We start from the raw sequence: 23,265 nt of genomic DNA on the forward strand, positions 1-23,265 counted from the left end.
AATGTAAGACCAGAAACTATAAATCTCCTAGAGGAGAACATAGGCAAAACACTCTCAGACATAAATCACAGCAGGATCTTCTATGATCCACCTCCCAGAACTCTGGAAATAAAAGCAAAAATAAACAAAGGGGATCTAATTAAAATTAAAAGCTTCTGCACAACAAAGGAAAATATAAGCAAGGTGAAAAGACAGCCTTCTGAATGGGAGAAAATAATAGCAAATGAAGCAACTGACAAACAACTAATCTCAAAAATATACAAGCAACTTATGCAGCTCAATTCCAGAAAAATAAACGACCCAATCAAAAAATGGGCCAAAGAACTAAATACACATTTCTCCAAAGAAGACATACGGATGGCTAACAAACACATGAAAAGATGCTCAACATCACTCATTATTAGAGAAATGCAAATCAAAACCACAATGAGGTACCACTTCACACCAGTCAGAATGGCTGCGATCCAAAAATCTGCAAGCAATAAATGCTGGAGAGGGTGTGGAGAAAAGGGAACCCTCCTACACTGTTGGTGGGAATGCAAACTAGTACAGCCACTGTGGAGAACAGTGTGGAGATGCCTTAAAAAATTGCAAATAGAACTCCCTTATGACCCAGCAATCCCACTGCTGGGCATACACACCGAGGAAACCAGAATTGAAAGAGACACATGTACCCCAATGTTCATCGCAGCACTGTTTATAATAGCCAGGACATAGAAACAACCTAGATGTCCATCAGCAGATGAATGGATAAGAAAGCTGTGGTACATATACACAATGGAGTATTACTCAGCCGTTAAAAAGAATTCATTTGATTCAGTTCTGATGAGATGGATGAAACTGGAGCCAATTATACAGAGTGAAGTAAGCCAGAAAGAAAAACACCAATACAGTATACTAACACATAGATATGGAATTTAGAAAGATGGCAATGACGACCCTGTATGCAAGACAGGAAAAAAGACACAGCTGTGTATAACGGACTTTTGGACTCAGAGGGAGAGGGAGAGGGTGGGATGATTTGGGAGAATGGCATTCTATCATGTATACTATCATGTAAGAATTGAATCGCCAGTCTATGTCTGACGCAGGATACAGCATGCTTGGGGCTGGTGCATGGGGATGACCCACAGAGATGTTATGGGGAGGGCGGTGGAAGGGGGGTTCATGTTTGGGAACACATGTAAGAATTAAAGATTTTAAAATTTAAAAATAATAATAATAATAATAAATAAAAAATATTAAAAAAAAAAGATGTATTAATATGTCTCCAGTCAATAATGTGTTAGACTCCATTGGTCCATCTTACACTTGGAATAAGTTTTCTTATCCATGGATGATATTTTTTTAAAAGCATGCATTGGTCATTTCAATAATATTGACTGAGTTATGAAGATCCTCCAAGTGGTAAGACATTCCATTATACAATATTTTAAAAAAATTCACATTGGTTAAGATTGTTACCAATCTCATCTCACCAGAAAAATCTTTTAAGCATTGCTCATGAGGATGGATACAGGTTTCCAAAATTCTGATTTTTGGCTTGAAATATCTAACATTATCACTGGTAACAAGTACTTTCAATTGTTTTTCTTGAAGTGACAGGCTTACTGTATTCATTTTGAAAACCTATCTGCCAAATACTCAAGTCTGAATACTCACAGTTTGTCTCTCAGTCATTATTTTAATTAGTGTTCCATGAAAAAAGCAATGGGTTCAGCTCTCATATGTGCTTTTCCTTGAGGCAATCTCCATATTTTGATGTACAACAGAATTCTTTTATGTGCATCTCCCATTTTGCCACAAAGCATATTAAAAAGACATGCATTCAAGGGTTGATACTTAAGTAATTCCTTGATGAAGCACTAAAAATTAAGTGGAACTAGCCTACCTGCCTCTCACTCTTACACACATACACCCCTTGACCCTTCCCTCATGGCCCCTCCAATCCTGAAGGCCTGGCTGGGGATAAAAGTACATTCATTTTAGGAGCCAGGCCAGAGAAGGACTTGACTCAGCGGGGGCTGGAGGACCCCCTAGGAGTCTGCAGACCACATGCGAGCCTCACTGCTTTATGCTTTTTATAACTTGCTTTGGTTTCGAGGTGCTAGTTGTCCCTATTTGTTACTGTCCATGCTGCCTGTGGGAGGCTCCTCCACTTTTAGATGCACCCAATAGAAGCATGGGTTGGAGAAATTCCAGCTGCCTGGCTCAGGATTTCACATTTTGGGACTTTGGGTTTAAGTCCTAAAGAAATGAAGTTCGAGTTCCAGATTCATCATTTAAGAATACTATAACTGAATGAACTGCAGATCCTCTGCAGGCCTTGTTTTCTTAGAAAATCAGAGGACTGAGTCCAGTGATCTCTAAACATCTTCCACTCCCCAAACGTTATGGTCCTAATATGCTAAAGGCACGTGTGCACAAATGGAACATTCTGAGTACGCTGTCTTGCACCCTTCCTCACAACTCTGACCGTATTTTTGTCTCTAGAAGTCATTACAGACAGGTTTTGGGAGGAAAGAAGTATGCAAAGAGTTCAGATGACATCAGCTGATTTTCCCATGATGAGACTATTGGGGAATATCCAAGATTGCATATGTAAAAACAGAAATGCTAAAATGAAATAATAAACTAGTAAACAATAAATTCAATTTAACTGTATCATTTACATGATATATAAAACCAGTAACTGATTTCGTTACAGCATGAGAAAATGCAATTAAGAGTTAATACCTACTGATATGTTCAATGATATGTGTTAAAACCATTCAAACCAAGTAAAAGCAAAATCTTTGGGCAAGTAAGAGTAATAATGAGTAGAAGAGATTGTAAAGGATGAAGTTATTGGTTTCAGAAGCTTCAAATATAATTTTATTTAGAGTTCCCAGAAACATACCTAAAGTTATATTTTGCTCTTTTTCTATCTACTAAATGTTTACTGATGTTTCTAAGATGATCAGAATTTTTTTCCCTAGCTCTATTACTGAAAGTAAATGTATCTGAACATACTAACTCTATTTAGTCAATTTACTTCCCTATTTTCCAACCACATGATAAAGGAACTACTAATTTAGCTATTCATCCTTTGAAATAAGTCTAAGAGTTTTATATTTAAAGAGGCATTACTTTGATGTACAATGCTTAAAAAGCACTAATTGACTTTATTTTGACATTAAGTAATGAACTTCTAACACAATTATAAATAGTAAAACAAAATGGTTAAGAAAGTCAAGATAGTCTCAAGGCCTCTTTTTTTCTGCATGGGGAACAGGATATATTTTATTCAGATATTTTGGGACTTAATTAGTGTTTTGGTGACATCACACATACAGAATAGAAACCGTGACCCTTTACCAATGGATGTAAACCATCTTATACAGTGTTTCTGCAAGCAAATGGAAAGTGGGTTTGCGAGGGAAGATTTTTTTTCAATGTAAAAAGTTTCTTTCTTTGCAACTGAGATCAAACTGCCATAATTTTTTTTGTAATTGTAAGATTCTAAGAGTAAGTTAAATATAAAAACAAGGCAAAACTTTCAGAGTTTCTCATATTTGGAAACAACAGGCAAATGGAAATCAAGAAATCATGATTTGACTCTAGGCATGTTGATCAAGGGATTCTTTAGCTTCAGCAGTCTGAACTGAAAATAAGAAAATCATGAATCAAGATGTCAAGGTAGGTTGTCCCCAAAGTCCTCCCCCTCACAAGATAGGTACTTAAACAAGTTACTATTGTGAAAATTCCAGAATCCAGGGGGTGAGGTGGGGGCACCCCCTTGGACCCACAGAGACCAAAACGGAAAGCATTACAAAGGTAAGAAGAAGGTCTACACTCCAACTGCATTGCCCATTCTCTGGATAATTACAGGGCCACATGAGATGGCCCCTGGGCCTATAGCTTTTGAGGGGCATAGGGGAAAGGGGAGAAGAAGGAACCCAAAGTAAAAATTCAGCTCCCCTAGTACTGTAGGGTGCTTCCCAGAAAGTCCACTTGGGTCTCCCCCCACAGGGATCATTGGGGAAATCTGTGGGGCTCGAACATGGAGACTCAGACATGGAGAAGGGGGGCCAGGTTTACAGTAACCATCACTCAGATATTGACAGAACACATTCCTCTTTGCAGCTACAGCTGATCATAGATTGCAGCCAGAGGCTCTTTCCATCTGCAGAGCTGTGCTGGTAGCCCTGTCTGACCAGGGAACTTGGTGGGCAGTGGAAAAAAAAGGATGCTAATTTAACATTGCAAAAACCTATGAATGTGTAAATCTCACTGGTAATAGTAAACACATGGTCAGAGTCAGATTCTCTAACATTGTATTGGTGGTGCATAATTTGCATGCAACTCTACTTTAAATGTTAAGACGTATTAAAAACAACCATAATTAGAATAATTTGTTATTGGGCACAGTAAGTCCCAGACTTTCAAAGATGTGACTGTGCGTTTGCGTGTCCAGTCATGTAAGTTAGTTCACGTGTCTGGTGTACACTGTCGTGTGCATGTATCCTCTACAAGTAGTTGTGCTTTTGTCTATGTTACTGTACAGTACTGTACAGAATACACTAAGTAGTACACTATTTCAAGCCCAGGATGTCCAGAAGCAAGTGTAAAAGCAGTGATGATGTAGCTGATACTACTATACTCTTCAAGGTACTGTACTGTATTGTAAGATTAAAAATGTTTTCTTTTTTGTGTGTGTTTATGTATTTGTGTGAAAAGTATTATAAACCTAGTATAGTACAGTACTACATACCCTGCTGTGTTACTTGGATATTCTAGGCTAACTCTGTCAGACTTATGAACAAACTGGACTTAGGAATGTGCTCTTGGAACAGAACTAATTTGAATGTAGGGGACTTACTGTATATAATAAAAAGATGTAAATGGTATCATCAGTAACCTAAAACACAATGGGTGGTGGGGTAGATATAAAAGTACAAAGTTTCTGTATGCTGCTGAAGTTATTATCACCTTTAAAACAGAATATTACAAATACATTTTATGTAAGTTTCATGGAACCATAGGAAAAAAAATCTGTAGTGGTCACAAAAAAGACTGAGTAAAGGAGTCTGAGTATATTGGTATAAAAAGTCATCAAATCACAGAGGAAGATATCAAGAGAGGAAGCAAGGAACAAAAGATCTACAAAACAGAAAATTATGAACAGAATGGCAATAGTAAGTCCTTGCCTATGAATACTTTCTTTAAATGTAAATGGATTGAATTTTCCAGTCAAAAGATACAGTGGGTGAATAAATTAAAGAAGAAGATCCAATGAAATGCTGCCTGCAAGAAGCTCACTTGAGCTTTAAGATTGTACAAAAGACCCCAAACAGCCAAAGCAATCCAGAAAGAAATAAACCATACTGGCATAAAAACTGACACAAAGGTTTATTCCTGAGCTCTCAATTCTGTTCTATTGGCCTATGCATACATGGCTGAATAACATTTGACCAGGGAGCCAAGAATACTCAATGGAGAAAAAATAATCTCCTCAATAAATAATGCTGGGAAAACTGGATATTCACATCCAAAAAAAGTGAAAATGGACCTCTTTCTTATGCCACACACAAAATAAGAACTGGATTAAAGATGTAAATGTAGACCCGAAACCATCATTTTCTTAATACAACACTTGATATTGGTATCAATATCTTGATATTGGTCTTGTCAATGATGTTATGGATAGGACACCAAAAGCACAAGCAACAAAGGCAAAAATAAATGGGGCTAAATCCAACTAAAAAGTTTCTGTAGAAAGTGATCACGAAGAGGCAACCTACGGGCTGGAAGAAAATATTTGTAAACAATGTATCTGATAAGGGGTTAACAGCCAAAATATATAGGAACTCAAACCACTGAACAGAACAAAAACAAACAATCCAACTAAAATATGGGCATAGAATGTGAATAGATGTTTTTCCAAAGAAGGCATAAATGGCCAACAGGAATGTGAAAAGGTTCATTGGTGAAATGAAAACCAAAACCATGATGAGCTCACCTCACAGTTATTAGAATATTATCAAAAAGGAGAGATGACAAGTGCTGGCAAGAACATGGAGAAAAGGGAACACTTGTTCATTACAGTGGGAACACGAACTGCTACAGCCACTATGGAAAACAATATAAAGGTTCCCCAAATAATTAAAAATAGAACTACCATGTGATCCAGCAATCATAATTCTGGCTATCTATCTGAAGAAAACAAAAAACACTAACTCAACAAGATATATGCAACCCCCTGTTCATTGCAGCATTAGCGGCAGCTGTCAGGATGGGAAAGCAACCTCAGTGTCCATCAATGCATGAATAGATAAAGATGTGTTACATATAAACACAAAGGAATATTATTCAGCTGTATATAAAAAAGGAAGTCTTGCCTTATGTTAAATGGATGGAACTTGAGGGCAATTTGCTAAGTGAAGGAAGTCAGACAAATACCACATGATCTCACTAATATGTGGAATCTTAAACAACTCTACCCTCCAAAAAACCCCAAACAGATTGGTGGCTGCCAGAGGCAGGGGCTGAGGGACAGGGGAAATGGATGAAGGTATTCAAAGGTACAAACTCCTAACTATAAAGTAACTTCTGGAGACGTAATATACAGCATGGTGACTGTTGTTAATAATACTGTTTTGTACATTTAAAAGTTGCTAAATTTTTAAACGTTCTCACCACATATACACACACATATACAACTGTTACTATGTGAAGTGATGGTTGCATTAACTAACCTTATTATGGTAATCATTTTGCAGTATATGCATACATCAAATTATTACATTGTACACCTTTAACTTACACATATTATATGTCAATTCTATCTTAATAAAGCTGAAAAAAACTTAAAAGAAAAACCATGATCCTATTTTAGCCTGTCCTACTAACATATGAATTAATAAGAACATCAATGGTTTGTCAGTTGAGACAATCATGAGACAACTGCCAAGAACTCTGTGTTGTTACACCTAAAACTGGAAATATACTATAGTGAAATGAAAGCTAACAAATATTTATCATTTGTCTTGCCATCTGCTTCAATTTGTTAACCCTGACATTTCTTTTTTTTTTTCCATCACACCTAACTATTGCATGACATTCCTTAAAGAAGTTAAACTACTGAATATTACTCATTCCTAATGTATTTAATGCTTACTGCACACTAGGTATTATGCTATGAACTGCAGACACAAAGGCAGGTAAGCCTTGCACTCAAGTAACTTAAGAGTTTTTTTTTAATTAATTTCAGATTAAAAATACCACAGCTTTTTTTTTATTCAAGGACTTTCTGTTCCCATTAAATTGGGAGGGATGACAGAAGGATGGTTACAAAATGAATGGACCTTTAATTTTGAAAACATAATGGTAGTATTTCTTAAATTTCTTCATAAACAATAAGAAAAATAATATCAAAATGCTAAACACAGAAAATAACTGATCCAACATTAAGACTATTGATGCCTATTGGTGGATTCTAAACACAAATTAGGACTTAATGGGATTTGTACTTTATTTTTAAAATCATGTGTAAAAGCCCCAAAGGGTTCTGAGTCACACATACGATGACAGATCTATATTTAAATATAAAATTGAAATGCTTTTTTCTTGTATTGGAACCAAAATTTTATCTTAGCTGGAAAGACTTCTTGCAGAAGCTCAGAGAAGACAAGGGCAATGAATACATTATACCTGGGCTCACATCATCATCGTGCAAAAGGAAAGGCGGTCAGGAAGGCACGGTGACATGGCACAAGGCTCAGTAACCATTCCATCTGCCCAAAACCATCCCACTCACCTTCTATCCACAGAATTGATGGTAATTTGGTAAACTACCAAAATAACAAAAGGTTAAACAGTTATAAAATGTGATTCTTTATGCAGAGCTAAGAAAACCAATGAGTAATACTCTTCACGTGGCCACAGATATGCAGATCTGTTCCCTCAGGATTAACCTGCTTGTTCATGTGAAAAAAATAAGTATTCTAAGGGCTAAAAATACATTTAAACCCCCTAAATTCTTCATTTCTATCAGTAATTGAAGGATCCCCCCCTTTAATAGGACCATGGATCTCCAAAACATTTAAAAAGCACATATAATAATCTATTTAACTTGGACCCCATCAAAGAAAGATACAAAATTTAACTTACTTTCTTTTAAAATTAAGAGCAGAAAAAAAACACCCACAAAATCACTGAATCTCTGTAAAACCTCTTGCTGTTGTTCAGTTGTTCAGTCGTGTCGACTCTTTTCAACCCCAAGGGCTGCAGCATGCCAATCTTCCCTGTCCCTCACCATCCCCCGGAGCTCCAATCACCTGATCCTATCATTGTCCCAAACTTGGATTTGTATTTCCAATTCTGGTGACCAGATCTAGTCAACATAGGTAGAACACTCCTGCCTCTAACACATTCCTCACACCTAATTAGTTACCAAATTGTACCATGTCCTGCAGAATCTACCCTTACAAAATAAATCCCTTTATTTCAGCAGCCAAAAGCAGGCTCCAATCACTTTCTTGCCCTGGGGTTTCTAATAGATGTGCTGTTTCTCTCTTGGCCTCCAATCCATTCTCCATGCTATTTCCACAGTAACTTTTACCACATCCCTGATTAAAACAGGCTTCTAGGACAAGAGTCACTCTCTCTCACCTAGCATCTCTTTCTGACTGTTCCTGTCAGTCTGTGTCTCTGGCCTCCTCACTGAAAATCCTCTTGCATTAGACACTGAATTCTGTATGGGTCTCCAAAAGTGGTGTGTGGTCTTGAACCTTTGCCCTCTCTGCCTTCTTCAACCAGATAACTCCATTTTCCCTTAAAATTTAGCCTGGGGGAAGCCTGCCCAGGAATCTGATTTGTGTTCTTCTTTGCACTCCCACAGCTTCCTCTTCACACCACCTCCCACCTTCACAGTACTTCCCACTACCTGGAATTTCCTGACACCAGGGAAACCCTCAGAAGCAGAGACTATCTCTATCTCTCACTCAACTGTGTATTAATGTACATACACCTAACCTGGCATACAGTGCCTATAATGCCTGACTGTATTACAGAAGTATGCCTTGGGCTTCCCAGGTGGCACAGTGGTAAAGAATATGCCTAACAATGCAGGAGATGCAGGTTTGGTCCCTGGATCAGGAGGATCCCCTGGAGGAGGAAAAGGCAACTCACTCCAGTATTCTTTCCTGGAAAATTCCATGGATAGAGGAGCCTGGCAGGCTACAGTCCACGGGGTCGCAGATAGTCAGACACAACAGAGCACACACACAAGTATATCTTACTTTATGGAATCACTAGCTAGGTTCTTGGAAAATAAGAAAAATCTATATTGGCAGGGTGGAGACTCAAGGCCTCATGTGAACCTGCAGAATTTCCATAAATGGTATGCTTTGCAGTCACCAAAATAAAATAGTCAATATACTAAATTTTTAAAATATCAAAGTTATTTTAGCTACATTAAATTAATTACACAATTACCTACAATTAAATTTCCATTTATTACTCCTGATATGCTAGAAACCTTTCAGGATAGCCTTCTCTGAAAGGTTCAAAAAATTCACCCTGTTCCATTAAATTTTCTTGTTTAACATAGTATGTAGGTGCTATAATAGATAATATTCAGAATGCAGGTACTATTATAGATAATATTCAAACAAAGAGGCGTTCACTTTTCTGTCTTTCCTTTATACATCTAATAGCTTTTCATTTTGACTTTCAGCTGGAGCTTCCTGCTACCTCCTTCCTTTCCATGGTCATCTCAGTGCTCAACTCATTGTAAGTAATGAGAGTGTATTTTCCAAAGCCTGCATTTACTTACCCACTTTGGATACACCACAGAAACCTCTTACACCTCTTTCTGATCCCTTTTCTTCCTGATCTCTCTCTTGTCTATTCCAAACAGAAATTATTCACGCATTTTCATTCAAACAACAAACATTCATTAAGTGCCTGGATAATGGGAACAGAGTTAAGATTTATAATTCATTTGGTCTCAGAAAAGGTGCATTCATATAAACTCAATCTGTGACTGTTATCCACAGTGAGAAATGCATTTTGCATGGCAGATTGGTACACAATGCTCTATTTATGTATAGAAATAAAGTTTCATGAAACAAGACTTAACCCCTGTGCCATGCACTAGGGCCTTCTACTGGACTCAGTTCAGCTTCTTTTCATTTTGTTGTGTGGAAGCCTACTAAATTAATTTCATAGCCCACTAATGAGTCTAGAATTACAATCTGAAAAGCACTATCCTAAAATACAGGAAAGGGATTTGTGTTTTGGAGAGACTACTGTATTTTAAAAACTAAGCAGAGTTAAAAATACCGGAGGGGTTGGAGATGGGATGGCAAAGGAAAAAAGAGGGAGAAAGAGGGAGGTAAAATAAACAGGGGGTTAGGGGGAAGCAGAAAGAGATAATTAGAAAAGTATATATAAAAAAGCCAGAGAGGGTTAAAGAGAGAACAATAAAGGCCAGAGTCAAAGAGAAAGAAAGACTTCTGGGGTAGCTTCTGGGGTGAGAGGAAAGGTCACAGCCTAGTTTCCTTGGGCTGAGGAGCTGCTGTCGCCATCATCTCCCTCCCATGGAGCGAACTAGCTGCTAATCATTGATCACTGCTTCCCAGCTGCTCTCATCCTTGAACCTTTAAAGACTGCACCCCTGGGTGTTTGGAAAAGATAACAGGAGTGGCCCATCAAACACTTTTTTAGCCTGCAGCGGAGATGAGAGTATTATCTGCAGAGGACTAGATGAAATCAGCGGTGGCGTGGGAACCCTGGAGTGACATGTATAGAGACACAGCATTGAAAGTGACACCATGGAAAGTCAACAAAGTTGAGCTAAGCACAGCCTAGTGTCATGCTCACTTCAGGGGTGTGAAAACATGCCCTGACTGTGTATGAGCATCCTCTGATGAGTGAGAGGATCCCCTAGCCAAAGCTGAAACCCAGGGGCATTCCCTCTAAGGTCAGCAGATGCTGTTTATTGTGAGATGTTCTTAGCAAATAAATTCAACCTATGGTCCTAATACAGTAGACAGTTATTTAGCTCATCCGCCATTGGAAGGATCCTAAATTAGACAGTTTTTTACCAAACTCTATGTATTACATTGTGAACCATTTCTTAGAGACAAATGTTTAAACAAGTGAGACATACACCTGGAATAGGTGAGCCATGGAATAGTAGGCACTAATAATACACATGTTCATGTTCTTCTTAATCTCCACCGATTGGCATATATTGCTTAGTTAAAAAGTGCTGAGAACTGGGAGTGTACAATGAGGGTAGGGTGGTCCTGAATACAGTGCCCCACCTGCCCGGGCTCAGCAAGTTCTTCCCTGCAGGCCTGTCTCACTCTGCATCTGGTCACAGGTGCAAGTGGAAGCAGGACAGAGAGGAAAAAAATGCTAAACCCTTGATGTGTTCACTCTTTTCCTCTATTAGAAGGTAGTAGGGAAACAAACAGGAGAGGGCAGAGGGTTTATGAGCAGGAAGCAGAATAGGGGAAGAACTAAAGTGATCAAGGATGGATGAGGTGGGCCGTGAGAGATGCTCACGGCGCCCCGCGCATGCTCGGATAGTAATGGAGGTGGGGGTGAGAGTCAGCACATTTCAACAGACATTTACAGAGCACTCAATTTAGCTACAATTCAAGAGGCAGCAGGGGAACTTACAACTTAGGATGGCAATAACCCTAAAGAGCAGTAACACTGTTCCCAGAACGTCTTAACCTCCATACCATGTTATGAATCAAGCAAAGTGTGCCTGCCCAGGAAGCAAGTCTACATTTGAGACAATAGGCTTGGGACCAGGAAAAGAATAAAGGCATATTCTCTTTAAATATTATATATATATATATAAAAAGTTCAAGCTCAACAGGGCAGAAACACTATGTTTGCATCTGGAGCCGCCTATAACCCAGATCATGTCAGAGGATCAAAATAAAGGCTGTTCACACTAATAACCCAGTATTTTTACCGCTGTGGTTATAAAAGCAGTTGGTATCACTAGGCATTTACAGCTTAGTGATGGAAAGCCAGTTCGTCTGGGTTTGAATGTCAGTTGCTGTTTGACCTTGGGCAAGTTATATAACTTCTCTGTGGGGTTTCCCCATCTGTAAAATGAAGACGATAGTTAAGACCTACTTCCTAGAGTTATTGTGAGAATTGCGTTGATACAGGTTAAGGTACATAGAACAGTGCCCATCACACACTGCTCAGGAAGTGTGGCCTGATGTCGTTTTTCCCTAATCAGCACCCACACACTGAGGGGGTGGCATGAGTCAAAGGGAGGGTCACACTCAAAGAGGATATAACTGAGTGTTTGGGCTGACAGTGCAGACACTGACCAGTCTGGGGTTTAAGATCCGCTCCTAAGAAATGTCCCACAAGAGCACGGGCGACCATGTCCAGCTCCTCCATCCAGTTTTCCATACCTCTGCTTCAGGAGCTCCTGGCCTACTGGCTCCTTGCCAGTTATCACTGTCAATATATTTTATATTGGTTGTTACATACCTCATTTAGAAAAAGAGTACTTGTTTGCCTCATAATTTCAAGACAAACTGATAAAGATTATGAATTATCCAGAAATCAGTAGACACAAATGTACATAAACTTTAAAAAACTTGCTACATTTTAAAATATACTAGAACCTGAACCATAACAAGATGAGGATTTGGACCATCTCACATAAATCTAATTTCTCTTGGTTTTGGCACAGCTTTAAAAATCTAAAATTGAATAGCTGACATTTTGAGAACCTAGTTACAGAGTTTCAATTTAAAGCAAGTGCACACACCACATGCACACACACACACACACACACCAAAAAACAACACTCTTGAGCAGTTGCCATGACAACATAATACAAAGCCTACCAAGCTCTTTGTTATCCTGCTGAAGACGCTGTGCAAAGATACTCATGTTAGATTCTTTACTAATTAAGTGGAAAAGGTTAACAAAATTCGAGATTCACATGGTTTTTTTTTTTTAAATCTGTGCTAAGACTCAGAAAAGCAAATACTAAATACTGTAAGAAAAAGAATTTTAAAATAACTTATAAGCAAGACCAGTTACAGATCTAAGTAGACACAATGTTGAAGGAAATGGGAAGATGTTTTTCTTTTATTTTGTATGCTATATTCCCTTCAGTATCTGCTCCTCCTATTTAAATGGAAGAATCAATTCAAATAATACAGTTTGATAACAGAGTCTCTTACTTTACCAACACATTTAAACACTTTTCCCTCTTTGGCCCCCTCTAATATCAGCTCATTTGGGAGCTCATACTTCCGTATGCTAACTAGACCTAAGAAGGAAAACCTGTTTCTAAGTTAATGAGCTCTTATGTTTTTAAAAAGAGAAAAAAAAAATAGTGACAGACAAGAGAAAGAAGGGATAAATAGACCTTTTGGAGGCTGTGATAAAATAATCTTGGTTTTCCTTCCCCTTCTCTGGACTAGCCATCTCTGTGTCTCTTCTCTGGAGAAGGCAATGGCACCCCACTCCAGTACTCTTGCCTGGAAAATCCCATGGACAGGGGAGCCAGTGTTAAACCCAGACCCCCTTAAGACTCACATGTAGATCTTCTCAGTCTGTTATTCTCTTAAGTGGTGTCATCTTTGACCAATGGCTTCGGTTATCATCAGTATGCATCCACAATCCCAGAGCCTCTTTTCTGAGTTCAGATCAGTTGATTCAACTGCTTCCTAAACATGGCCACTTTGGTTCCCCCTTGAAAGGCAAATGGGGTTCTCCTACAGTGCTCTTTACCTTGATAAATGGCAGGTCCTAATAGGTATTAAGTACCTATTTGCTAAGTAAATGAATGAATGAATCAATCAATCAAACCTACGGCACAAACCAAAAAACCTAACGACCATCCTTGGTAAGGCCTTTTTTCCATATCAAACTCCTCTCTATTTTACTTCCCAGACATTTCCTAGATTCATCTCATTTCCAAAATTCTCCCAGCCACTACTCTCTAAGCCACCAGTCTTTGCCTGGATCACTACAGTAGCCTCTTAACAATCAGGAACACACAGATATAGTACAGACAGAAGTCAGGCAATCAGTATCAATGGTTTATTAAACTAACTGATAAAGTTGGACTAAGAAAAGGGAAGAGAACATTTACTAAATGTCAACTCTATGCCAGACACTGATCTAGATACATTACATATTCCACCTCACTTAATCACCACAGTGACCCATTCTCATAAAAGAAACTCAGCTGAGCACACGGCATCAGGGAGCTACTCCTGGTCACAACCTCCGCTTTGTTTGGTCCCCAAAAGCAGAGAACAATGATAAATACAAAGAAGAATGTGACGATGGTGATGATCACAACATAATGAGAACATATTTCAGACATGGATCTAAGCACTTTGTATGCATTATCTCAGTGAAAGTGTCACCACCCTCCCATGAAGCAGGAATTATTATCACATTTGCAGATAAAGAAACTGAGCCACACAGGACTTAAAATTACTTGCTCAAGGTAAAAAACCCCTAAAGTGTCACAGTGTTTATTTAATTTACTAAACAGCAAGTTAAAAGAACTGGTGAAGATACCGTGCTAGAAAAGAAAAACCACTCCTGCCCTCAGGGGTCTGGCAGTGAACTTGAGGAGCTTGTCTCCAGGGTCAGATCTGTTTTTTCCATCCTGGCCCTACCCACTGGTGGGAATCCCCCAGCGACTTCAATCCCATTTCTAAAGGGCACATTTCAAGGACAGGTCAGGCTGCCAGCCTCTTCCGCATGCCCATAGATTCCCAGTTCTCCTCCAACAGGATACCAGGAGGAGATGCTTTAGTGCTTATACTAATTTGGTCACAATATTTCTCTTACAAAGTCTTAAAGGCATGAATACAAAGATTATTTTTACAAGGTCTAATCTAGTACTTACAATTTTATAACTCCATCTGGGCACCTGGAACAGAACTGCTGGCTGCTCTTGTCTTGTTTATGTTGACTCTGCCCCAGCTGCACAAATCTACAAATTACAATGTGTAAAAAAAGTAAGCTAAAGGAACTACCTGCCACAAATTCGGCAGATGACACAAACTGTACGGGTGTTCGAATGACAGTAATATACTTCTATCAGAAAAGCACACAGAGGACCCCATGTGACACAAGACTCGGTTTATAAATGATGCCTGATGCTAGAGTGGGTTTATGAGAACAGAGGAGGGGGAAATGCTTACAGTTTAAGTCATAACCATGGCTATAAAAATGAAAGAAAACGTTTACTTTGTTGCATTCTGTTTACTCAAATGTGGTATAGAACCTGAGCCAAATGTTCCTGAGGCCAGAAAGATGATCATAAGCCCTTGCGGATCTGAGGGTGACCGCAGCAGGAAGCAGAGGGAAACAAGGCGAGAGGGATGGTGCTTGGGTGAGATAAATGACAAGGAAATGGCAGATCAGGCTAGAGACCCAGCTCCTGAAGCAAGGATGCTGCTAAGATCCCAGGACAAGGACTTGGTTCCTCAGGACCACAAGAATCCCCACGCGTACAGCAGCCACTACTAAGGGTACTTTCAACAGAGACAGGGGGCTGAGGAGACCACCTGCTGAGTTTCACTGACCCACCATGCCTCCTCAGAGAAGCCTCGACCACACTAAACCGGACTTGTAGCTAAGGGCCAGAGCAGGCCCCAGGCCTGCTCAGCAAGGTCAGAGGATGCCTATAGCAATGGGCCCCTGATATTTCTCAAGTACACCCATCCAAGGTGTGGCCTGTGCTCCATGCATCCATCTGACCCTCAGGGATGCAGCCTGTAGTTTTTATTAGGTTTTTTAAAGGTCAGGAAAAGTGCTTCAGAAACTACCAATTATTAAATCATTACAGTGCAATGAAAAACTTTTAAATTAGCTTAGTCTTGTCCAGCTTTCATCTTCAGCGAGTGAACATCATTGACATGTATACTTATGCTCTCTGCAGTAAGTAGAGTCATATTAGTCACTAACTCCAGATAATTCATTCTTCCAGACCATGCTGCTTACAGAGGTCTACTTCAACTATTTGAGTTGAGTGACAGAGTGTGACAGCTGTTATGAATGCACTGTGTGTCCAGGAGTGAGGAGGGTGTGGCTGAGTTCTGAATGACTCAGTTGACTTCCAGCAGGACAGTGATACATAGTCATACCAGTGCTTCTGCAGTTAAGAAATGCTATATATTTCTATATTTTACATATTCTTCAGCAGATCTTACTAATTTGAAGTAGAGAGCAAAAAATAATCAGTTCAGTGGATTCTGCAAAACAAATACCCTCCTTAAAAAAGACCTGAAGACTAGTAATCATTTATATTACATTTTACATAAGCCAAACTTACATAAGTGGGATCATGTTCATTTGAAATAATTATGAATTCTTAATACATATATTAATACTAGGTTGAGGGGGTGTTTAAATGGGTGTTTAATCCTTAGGTTTTTGAGGATTTGGGGGTGAGGAATTCTTTAGAGAATCTGATAACTATTAATCTTCTCTGCAAACACACACAGACACATTTTTATGTACGTGATTTTATGGATACCTTTTGGTAGATCTCCACCTTTTAGCTAGATCTTCCTAATAAAAGTCTATAACACTCTGAATTGGTACATCACTGCTTCCTTTTTCCTCCTCAGTCACCACTCCCACAGTGCTACATCCACCCCCTCCGCCCACCCCAAGCTAAATTGAATGCAAAGTCCTCAACTGTCAATATCCCAAGTTCATTTTGTAAGAAGGTACTTGATCTTGAGAATTTGTTAATGCAGGAATGCAGAAATGCATTTGAACTTCAGTCTGCAGTTTACATTTGGGCAGTGAAAATACGTGTAAGTATCATAAACTTTTATCATTCAGGGGCCCAAGAGTCTCAGGCAGTAAGTAGGGTTTTTAACTCCAAATATAAGTTGTTTCAGAATCTGACCTAAATGCTACTATTCCAAGTGGAATTCACTTCCTTCTGTATGGCTGACCACTTTCAATTTTAAAAGTTATATTAGATGTAAGTTATTGTAATAAATTTGCATTTGTCCTTAATTTCTCTTGAAAATACCTTACCTTAAATAAATGGAAAGATCTTCTTCTGAGAGGCCATCTGAGAGGTTGATTCCATACACCTCTTTCATGGGCTGGACTACATTCTGGGGTCAAAAAATGAGGGAATCAGGAAGAGTTCTTAGACATCTAGCACGTTAGTAATTTCCAAAAATGAAGAAAACGACCCTGTGAATTTTCCCATAAAAACCATCACAATGTTTCAACGTATTCATTACATTTCTAAGTTAATGATTTTTTAAAAACTGTATTTCATTTTCACTAAAATAGTTTATTTTAGATAAAAACTAGTTGGTAATTACTAATTGCTTTTGTATAATGCAAGAGTTGGCAAACATTTTCTGTGAAGGGTCAGGCAGTAAATACTTTAGGTTCTTTGGGTCACATCATCTCTGCCACAGCAGCGTAATTCTGCTGTTACAGGGTGAAAGCAACCATAGATAACATATAAACAAATTGGTAAGGCTGGTTGTAAATTAAACTTTACTTAGAAAAAATGGCAGCAAGCTGCTTTGGCCAATAGGCTGCACTTTGCCAATGCCCAGAATAACAGATTTAGTTCCCATATCATTACCTTTTATTTGCCATGTCTACCAAATGACTTCTGGCTCTTCCTAGAAATCCAGTTCCCCTAAAGCTAAATTTGATTTTTCTATTGTTCACTTGCCTTTTGTTTTCCCTCAATGTACTATCCATATCAAATTCAACAGGATGAACTTCCCCCTGGGATTAGGCCCAGGTGCAAACCCTGCATTCCGGTAATGTGCTAAGCAAGAGAACAAATGGACCTCAAGTGGATGGGTTGCTCAGAGGGACAGGATTCACTTTAAGAATTCTGAAGTGACAAGAAATTTACTATTACACGTGGATGCAAAAATAGCAATTTCAGGAACCATTTTCAGTAATATCTTTGCCAAATGTATTCGTCTCTGCAGCACCTCCCACACGGCGCGTGAGAATGGTGGAGTGAGGTGACGTGACTCTTCCTCGCTCTCAGCCTTTCAGCTGAAAGCGGGATTCTGGAGCTGCCTGTCCAGAGATTCACTGGACAGCAGCCTCTCCTGGGTCCCTCACCTCTGTCACTTTGGCACTGTCGCCCAGGTCGGTCATCTTCACTGGAGTGGAGCGCTGCGACACGGAGCCCTCCTCCTCTCGGTCGGTCCCGGAGTCGTCTTCCGAGCTGCTGGACACCGCCTCCTCGCTGGGCGGCGGCGGGGCACTGGCGGCTGTCTTCCGCTGTAACACAGCTTCTTCTCTGTTGCTCTTATTTCTTTAAAAAGATGAATATGGATGTGAAGCATCTGTAAACTGAACCCTCAGTGCTCACCGTGTATCACCCTGTCCCAAAGCCTTAGTCCTGGAGAAGTGTTAAGCAAATGACTGTGAGAAGCTAGCGTCTGGATTCAAGCTGTGCTGAAGGGAAAAGTTTAATATTTTATCATATACATGAACTGACCTTCTATGAATTTAAGTTTTGCTATGAATTCAAAAAAAAAAAGCAAGTATGTGCTTGCAGTGTGCAGAAAAGCCTTTCTACCACTTGGCTACTGTGTCTTCCCTTTTGGTAACTGAAATCAGGATTTTCAAAATTTATAGTACAATAGAAGCCTGTTATGTTTGAGATATTAGTGAAATTACCTATAACTTGTAGAAGCATTAAGAAAGGGTCGATAGCCAAATCCATGTGTATTTCTGGCCTTCCTATGAATTTTTATCAATCACAGTGGCAGCTGATTACTTGTGCCAAAGTAATGAGCAACTGATGAACATAAACTACGATTTTAAACTGTTTTAAAACAATTTAAGTAGTGAATAACTATGTTTGCTGACGATGTCTTCTAATAATAGAGAGTGGATGAGGGGAAACAGAAAAAAGTATGCATTATTTGCTTTTATTTCAGTGCCAAATTTGAGAGTAGTCAGAATACTGTTTTTTTCTTAATTAAAAAAGTGTATGGTATTATTTTTGGATTTTATGAAAAATATTTAATATATTTAATATTCTTACTTGAAAAAATTCTCTGCAAGGGACTTGAAATACAATATTCTACATTTTCTAGAAAAGAAATAAGTAATACTATCTAACCATGGGTTAGATATTAGAGAAAATAAATTCATTTCTGACTTTATGAAACTAAAAATTAAAGTTGATACATTTCAGAACTGTACACTAATTCTTTTAAATTCCTCATAGCACCTGGTCCAGGACACATATTTAAGCCACATTAAGTGGTGTATCTGGGAAATAGTAATATCAATATATATCTCATTGTATAAATCACACATGTAGTTAGAATCCAATTAAGACCCTGTACACACTCCCAAATACAATTAGGACTCAGAATCCACAGTCTGGCCAGGGCCTAGGAGAATTCTTATCACTGAGATCATCACTCAGGTCAACGGTAGTAACAGAGATGCACACACTAGGACACGTTTCATTCCAGTCTCCAAGCATAAAGATTTAAACATGGTTTGTTCTCTTCTCCGTACTACTGTATACAATAAAATAACAGTCATCGCCCACACAATGTTAAAGTAATACACAGAAAATCTATTAAGTCCTCTGTCTGAGCATTTGCTTTAATGTTTCCTCCGGGTGCCAGCAAAAATAAACACAAGTATACATTTTTACCTAAGTCTTCTATGTTGTGGGAAACAGAGGATGTGGAGTTATTAAATGACATACATAAATAACATCTGCTACCTAACCTTATGCCATCTACAAAGCATATAATTTAAGTAAAATGTACTGTGTTGCTGAAGTTCCCATCAATTCTACTTTCGGTGTCGAACATGCTTTAATAATCCCAGTGCTATAAATAAGCTATCTGTATAGATGCAGCGGGCTTCCCAGGTGGTGCTAGTGGTAAAGAACCCACCTGCCAATGCAGGAGACATAAGAGGCGCAGGTTCTATCCCTGGTTCAGAAACATTCCCTCGAGGAGGAAATGGCAACCCACTCCAGTATTCGTGCCTGGAGAATCCCATGGGTGGAGGAGCCTGGCGGGCTACAGTCCATGGGACCACAAAGAGTCAGACATGACTGAAGTGACTTAGCACGCCCACAGATGCAGTGTAGGTACTGTGCTGTAAACTATATGACTTGAAGTTATTAGTTTTGGGTGAAAATTGTATTGCAAGTGCTATATTATTTTATGTGAATCTTTAAAATTTTATTCTACATGTAAATCTTACCCCAATACTGATTTTCCGGTTTCATCTGGCTTACGTACAGTAAACGGACTTGGATCAATACCAACAGTCTTAGGCATGAAGTCACTGAAGAAAGGGGAAAAAATTCCATGTGAATCACTGTCCATCCAGATGGTTTCAGCTTCCCTCTCTATCCACATTCTTATACTGTTCCTTCTTAGCCTTCAGAGGTATATATATTTTAAGTGAAATACTCAAGGGAGTTTAGGTGATCTGGGCCATAAGACCCCATGAATTAATGGCACTCAGTAACTTCAATGTTAGCAGTCTTCACTGTGAATTTTCTCTGATTAAGAGGCCCAAAGATTTTGAATTCAAGATTTTGTTTCCTGGAGCAAAATTTAAATCTGAATTACTATTAACATTCATCTCTGGTTGTATATCATGATTCATTTTCAAGTAAAATTAAACTCATAAAACTGAGGGCAAGCCACTAAGCTGCTTGGTTTTATGGACAATGTTTTTATTACACTATAGCACCTAAGGAGGCAGACACAATTATCAAAAACCTGGTGGTACGAATTGAAGTATCAACATCTGTCTCATTAGTCTGGAGTTAATTCATTATTATAACACTGGAACACTTTAAATAGAAACTTTTAATTTACCACTTACTGTGATAAGCTGAAGCTACTTCCTCATGATACAGGGGCTACCTTACTATTACTGCTGAAGCCAGACGAAACTCCTTAATAGATGCCAAAGAAGCAATGGTTACATGATTTATGCAGATAAGACTCATAACTTCTGGCAAGGATACTGCTCCAAGCATGTGACTCAATATTACATTTTTTGAAGGAAAAGAAAGTAATATTGAATCTGACTCAAAATGCCTACTTAACAGTTTGAAAATGTTCCATTCAAATGTAAGTGGTTTAATTTTTCTTTCTTTTTGAACTACTCAGTTGATCCTCATGATTTATGGATGACATATTTGAGAATTTGCTACTCACTAAAATTTAAGTATAACCCAAAGGAAAATGACGATAACCTCACAGTTAAAACTGCTAAACTTTAGCAAGTATAACTGAAAATCAAGCAAGTAAAAATTCCAAACTTTCTATCTGAAATCAAAGCAAAATGTAGAGTGACTTCTAGGAAACAAACCATGAAATATGTTTCACCATGTACTATATTAAGTTTAGGCACACATATATCACATTTGAAGAAAATGTGAAACAAAGGGTAAATACAAGAATGCAAACTTTAGTATAAAACATAATGGTCAAAAACTGATTTTCTGAGCCTAATTTTCTTAATCTAGACCCATCATTTTCCTAAAAGGCCCCACTAAAGTCCAAAAGAGACAGAAAAATGAAGTATGTTCAAAGGTGACAGACCAGGATGGAGAGCTGTCCAACATTAGAAGGACTGCCTCCTGAGTAATGGGCTCCCAACTGCAGAAGGAATTTCAGAGGTTGGACAACCACCTGCAGCAGGCATGCAGAAGAGTAAAGGAAGGCATAGCTAAATAAACTAGGAAAACCACAGTTCCCCAGTGCTTACAGTTTCAGAGAATTCACAACATACCGTGCTGAACTCGTCATAGCCAAGCAAAAGGTGTCATCAAAGCTACTCAGCTCGTATGGTCGAAAGAACTCATTGTGGATGTCAATCTCCTCTTCATATTTGTGAAATTTCTTCACTACTAACTTCTTTAAGTTCGCAGCACAGATAACTAAGAGAGATACTGCCTGTTACTCTTAAAAGTCTTCAGATTACATCTTATAAACATTTCTGTCATGTCAACTGTGTTCACAGAGAGTACACTAAACGAGGCTCAGATCGTGCCTCTGGTGCTTACACACTTGGGACTGGAACCAGACATGTGCACAGAACATGCACGGCAAAGCTGAGCAAGACAATCGCTAAGGAGGCAGAGGCCTCTGGAAACTGGGGTGGGAGTGGGGAATTATTTAAGAAATCAAATCACTCAATCCTTTAAATTCCTTTTTTCTCTTAAATAAACACTTACTGCCTTAGAGATAAAAATTATGCAGCTATTTTATTATATTTTCCATTATATTTCAAATCCTCTTTATTACGGGCAACATTAGGTTGTTACACACCAATCTTTTTTCCCAGAACAACTGAATCTTCTTCAGTTCAGTTCAGTCGCTCAGTCGTGTCCGACTCTTTACGACCCCATGAATCGCAGCACGCCAGGCCTCCCTGTCCATCACCAACTCACAGAGTTCATTCAGACTCACGTCCATCGAGTCAGTGATGCCATCCAGCCATCTCATCCTCTGTCGTCCCCTTTTCCTCCTGCCCCCAATCCCTCCCAGCATCAGAGTCTTTTCCAATGAGTCAACTCTTCGCATCAGGAGGCCAAAGTATTGGAGTTTCAGCGTCAGCATCATTCCCTCCAAAGAAATCCCAGGGCTGATCTCCTTCAGAATGGACTGGTTGGATCTCCTTGCAGTCCAAGGGACTCTCAAGAGTCTTCCCCAACACCACAGTTCAAAAGCATCAATTCTTCGGCACTCAGCTCTCTTCACAGTCCAACTCTCACATCCGTACATGACTACTGGAAAATCATAACTTTGACTAGACGGACGTTTGTTGGCAAAGTAATGTCTCTGCTTTTCAATATACTATCTAGGTTGGTAATAACTTCCCTTCCAAGGAGTAAGCATCTTTTAATTTCATGGCTGCAGTCACCATCTGCAGTGATTTTGGAGCCCAGGAAAATAAAGTCTGACACTGTTTCCACTATTTCCCCATCTATTTCCCAAGAAGTGATGGGACCTGATGCCATGATCTTTGTTTTCTGAATGTTGAGCTTTAAGCCAACTTTTTCACTCTCCACTTTCACTTTCATCAAGAGGCTTTTTAGTTCCTCTTCACTTTCTGCCATAAGGGTGGTGTCATCTGCATATCTGAGGTTATGGATATTTCTCCCGGCAATCTTGATTCCAGCTTGTGTTTCTTCTAGTCCAGCGTTTCTCATGATGTACTCTGCATAGAAGTTAAATAAGCAGAGTGACAATATAC

General features: G+C 39.0%; 1 protein-coding gene across 1 annotated transcript in view; it reads right to left on the reverse strand.

The window, feature by feature from the left end:
- Window positions 1-23,265, reverse strand: part of FIG4 (FIG4 phosphoinositide 5-phosphatase) — a 183,768-nt gene that overhangs the window by 43,156 nt on the left and 117,347 nt on the right. Inside the window, exons 18-22 of the mRNA XM_052645719.1 lie at window positions 21,799-21,946; window positions 20,251-20,334; window positions 18,127-18,322; window positions 17,056-17,138; window positions 14,906-14,992 (exon numbers count right to left, since the gene is read on the reverse strand). Coding sequence (XP_052501679.1) covers window positions 14,906-14,992; window positions 17,056-17,138; window positions 18,127-18,322; window positions 20,251-20,334; window positions 21,799-21,946 — 598 coding nt within the window. The remainder of the gene's footprint in view (window positions 1-14,905; window positions 14,993-17,055; window positions 17,139-18,126; window positions 18,323-20,250; window positions 20,335-21,798; window positions 21,947-23,265) is intronic.

Source organism: Budorcas taxicolor, chromosome 9 (genome assembly GCF_023091745.1).
Source record: "Budorcas taxicolor isolate Tak-1 chromosome 9, Takin1.1, whole genome shotgun sequence".
In the NCBI taxonomy this organism is placed as follows: Eukaryota; Metazoa; Chordata; class Mammalia; order Artiodactyla; family Bovidae; genus Budorcas; species Budorcas taxicolor.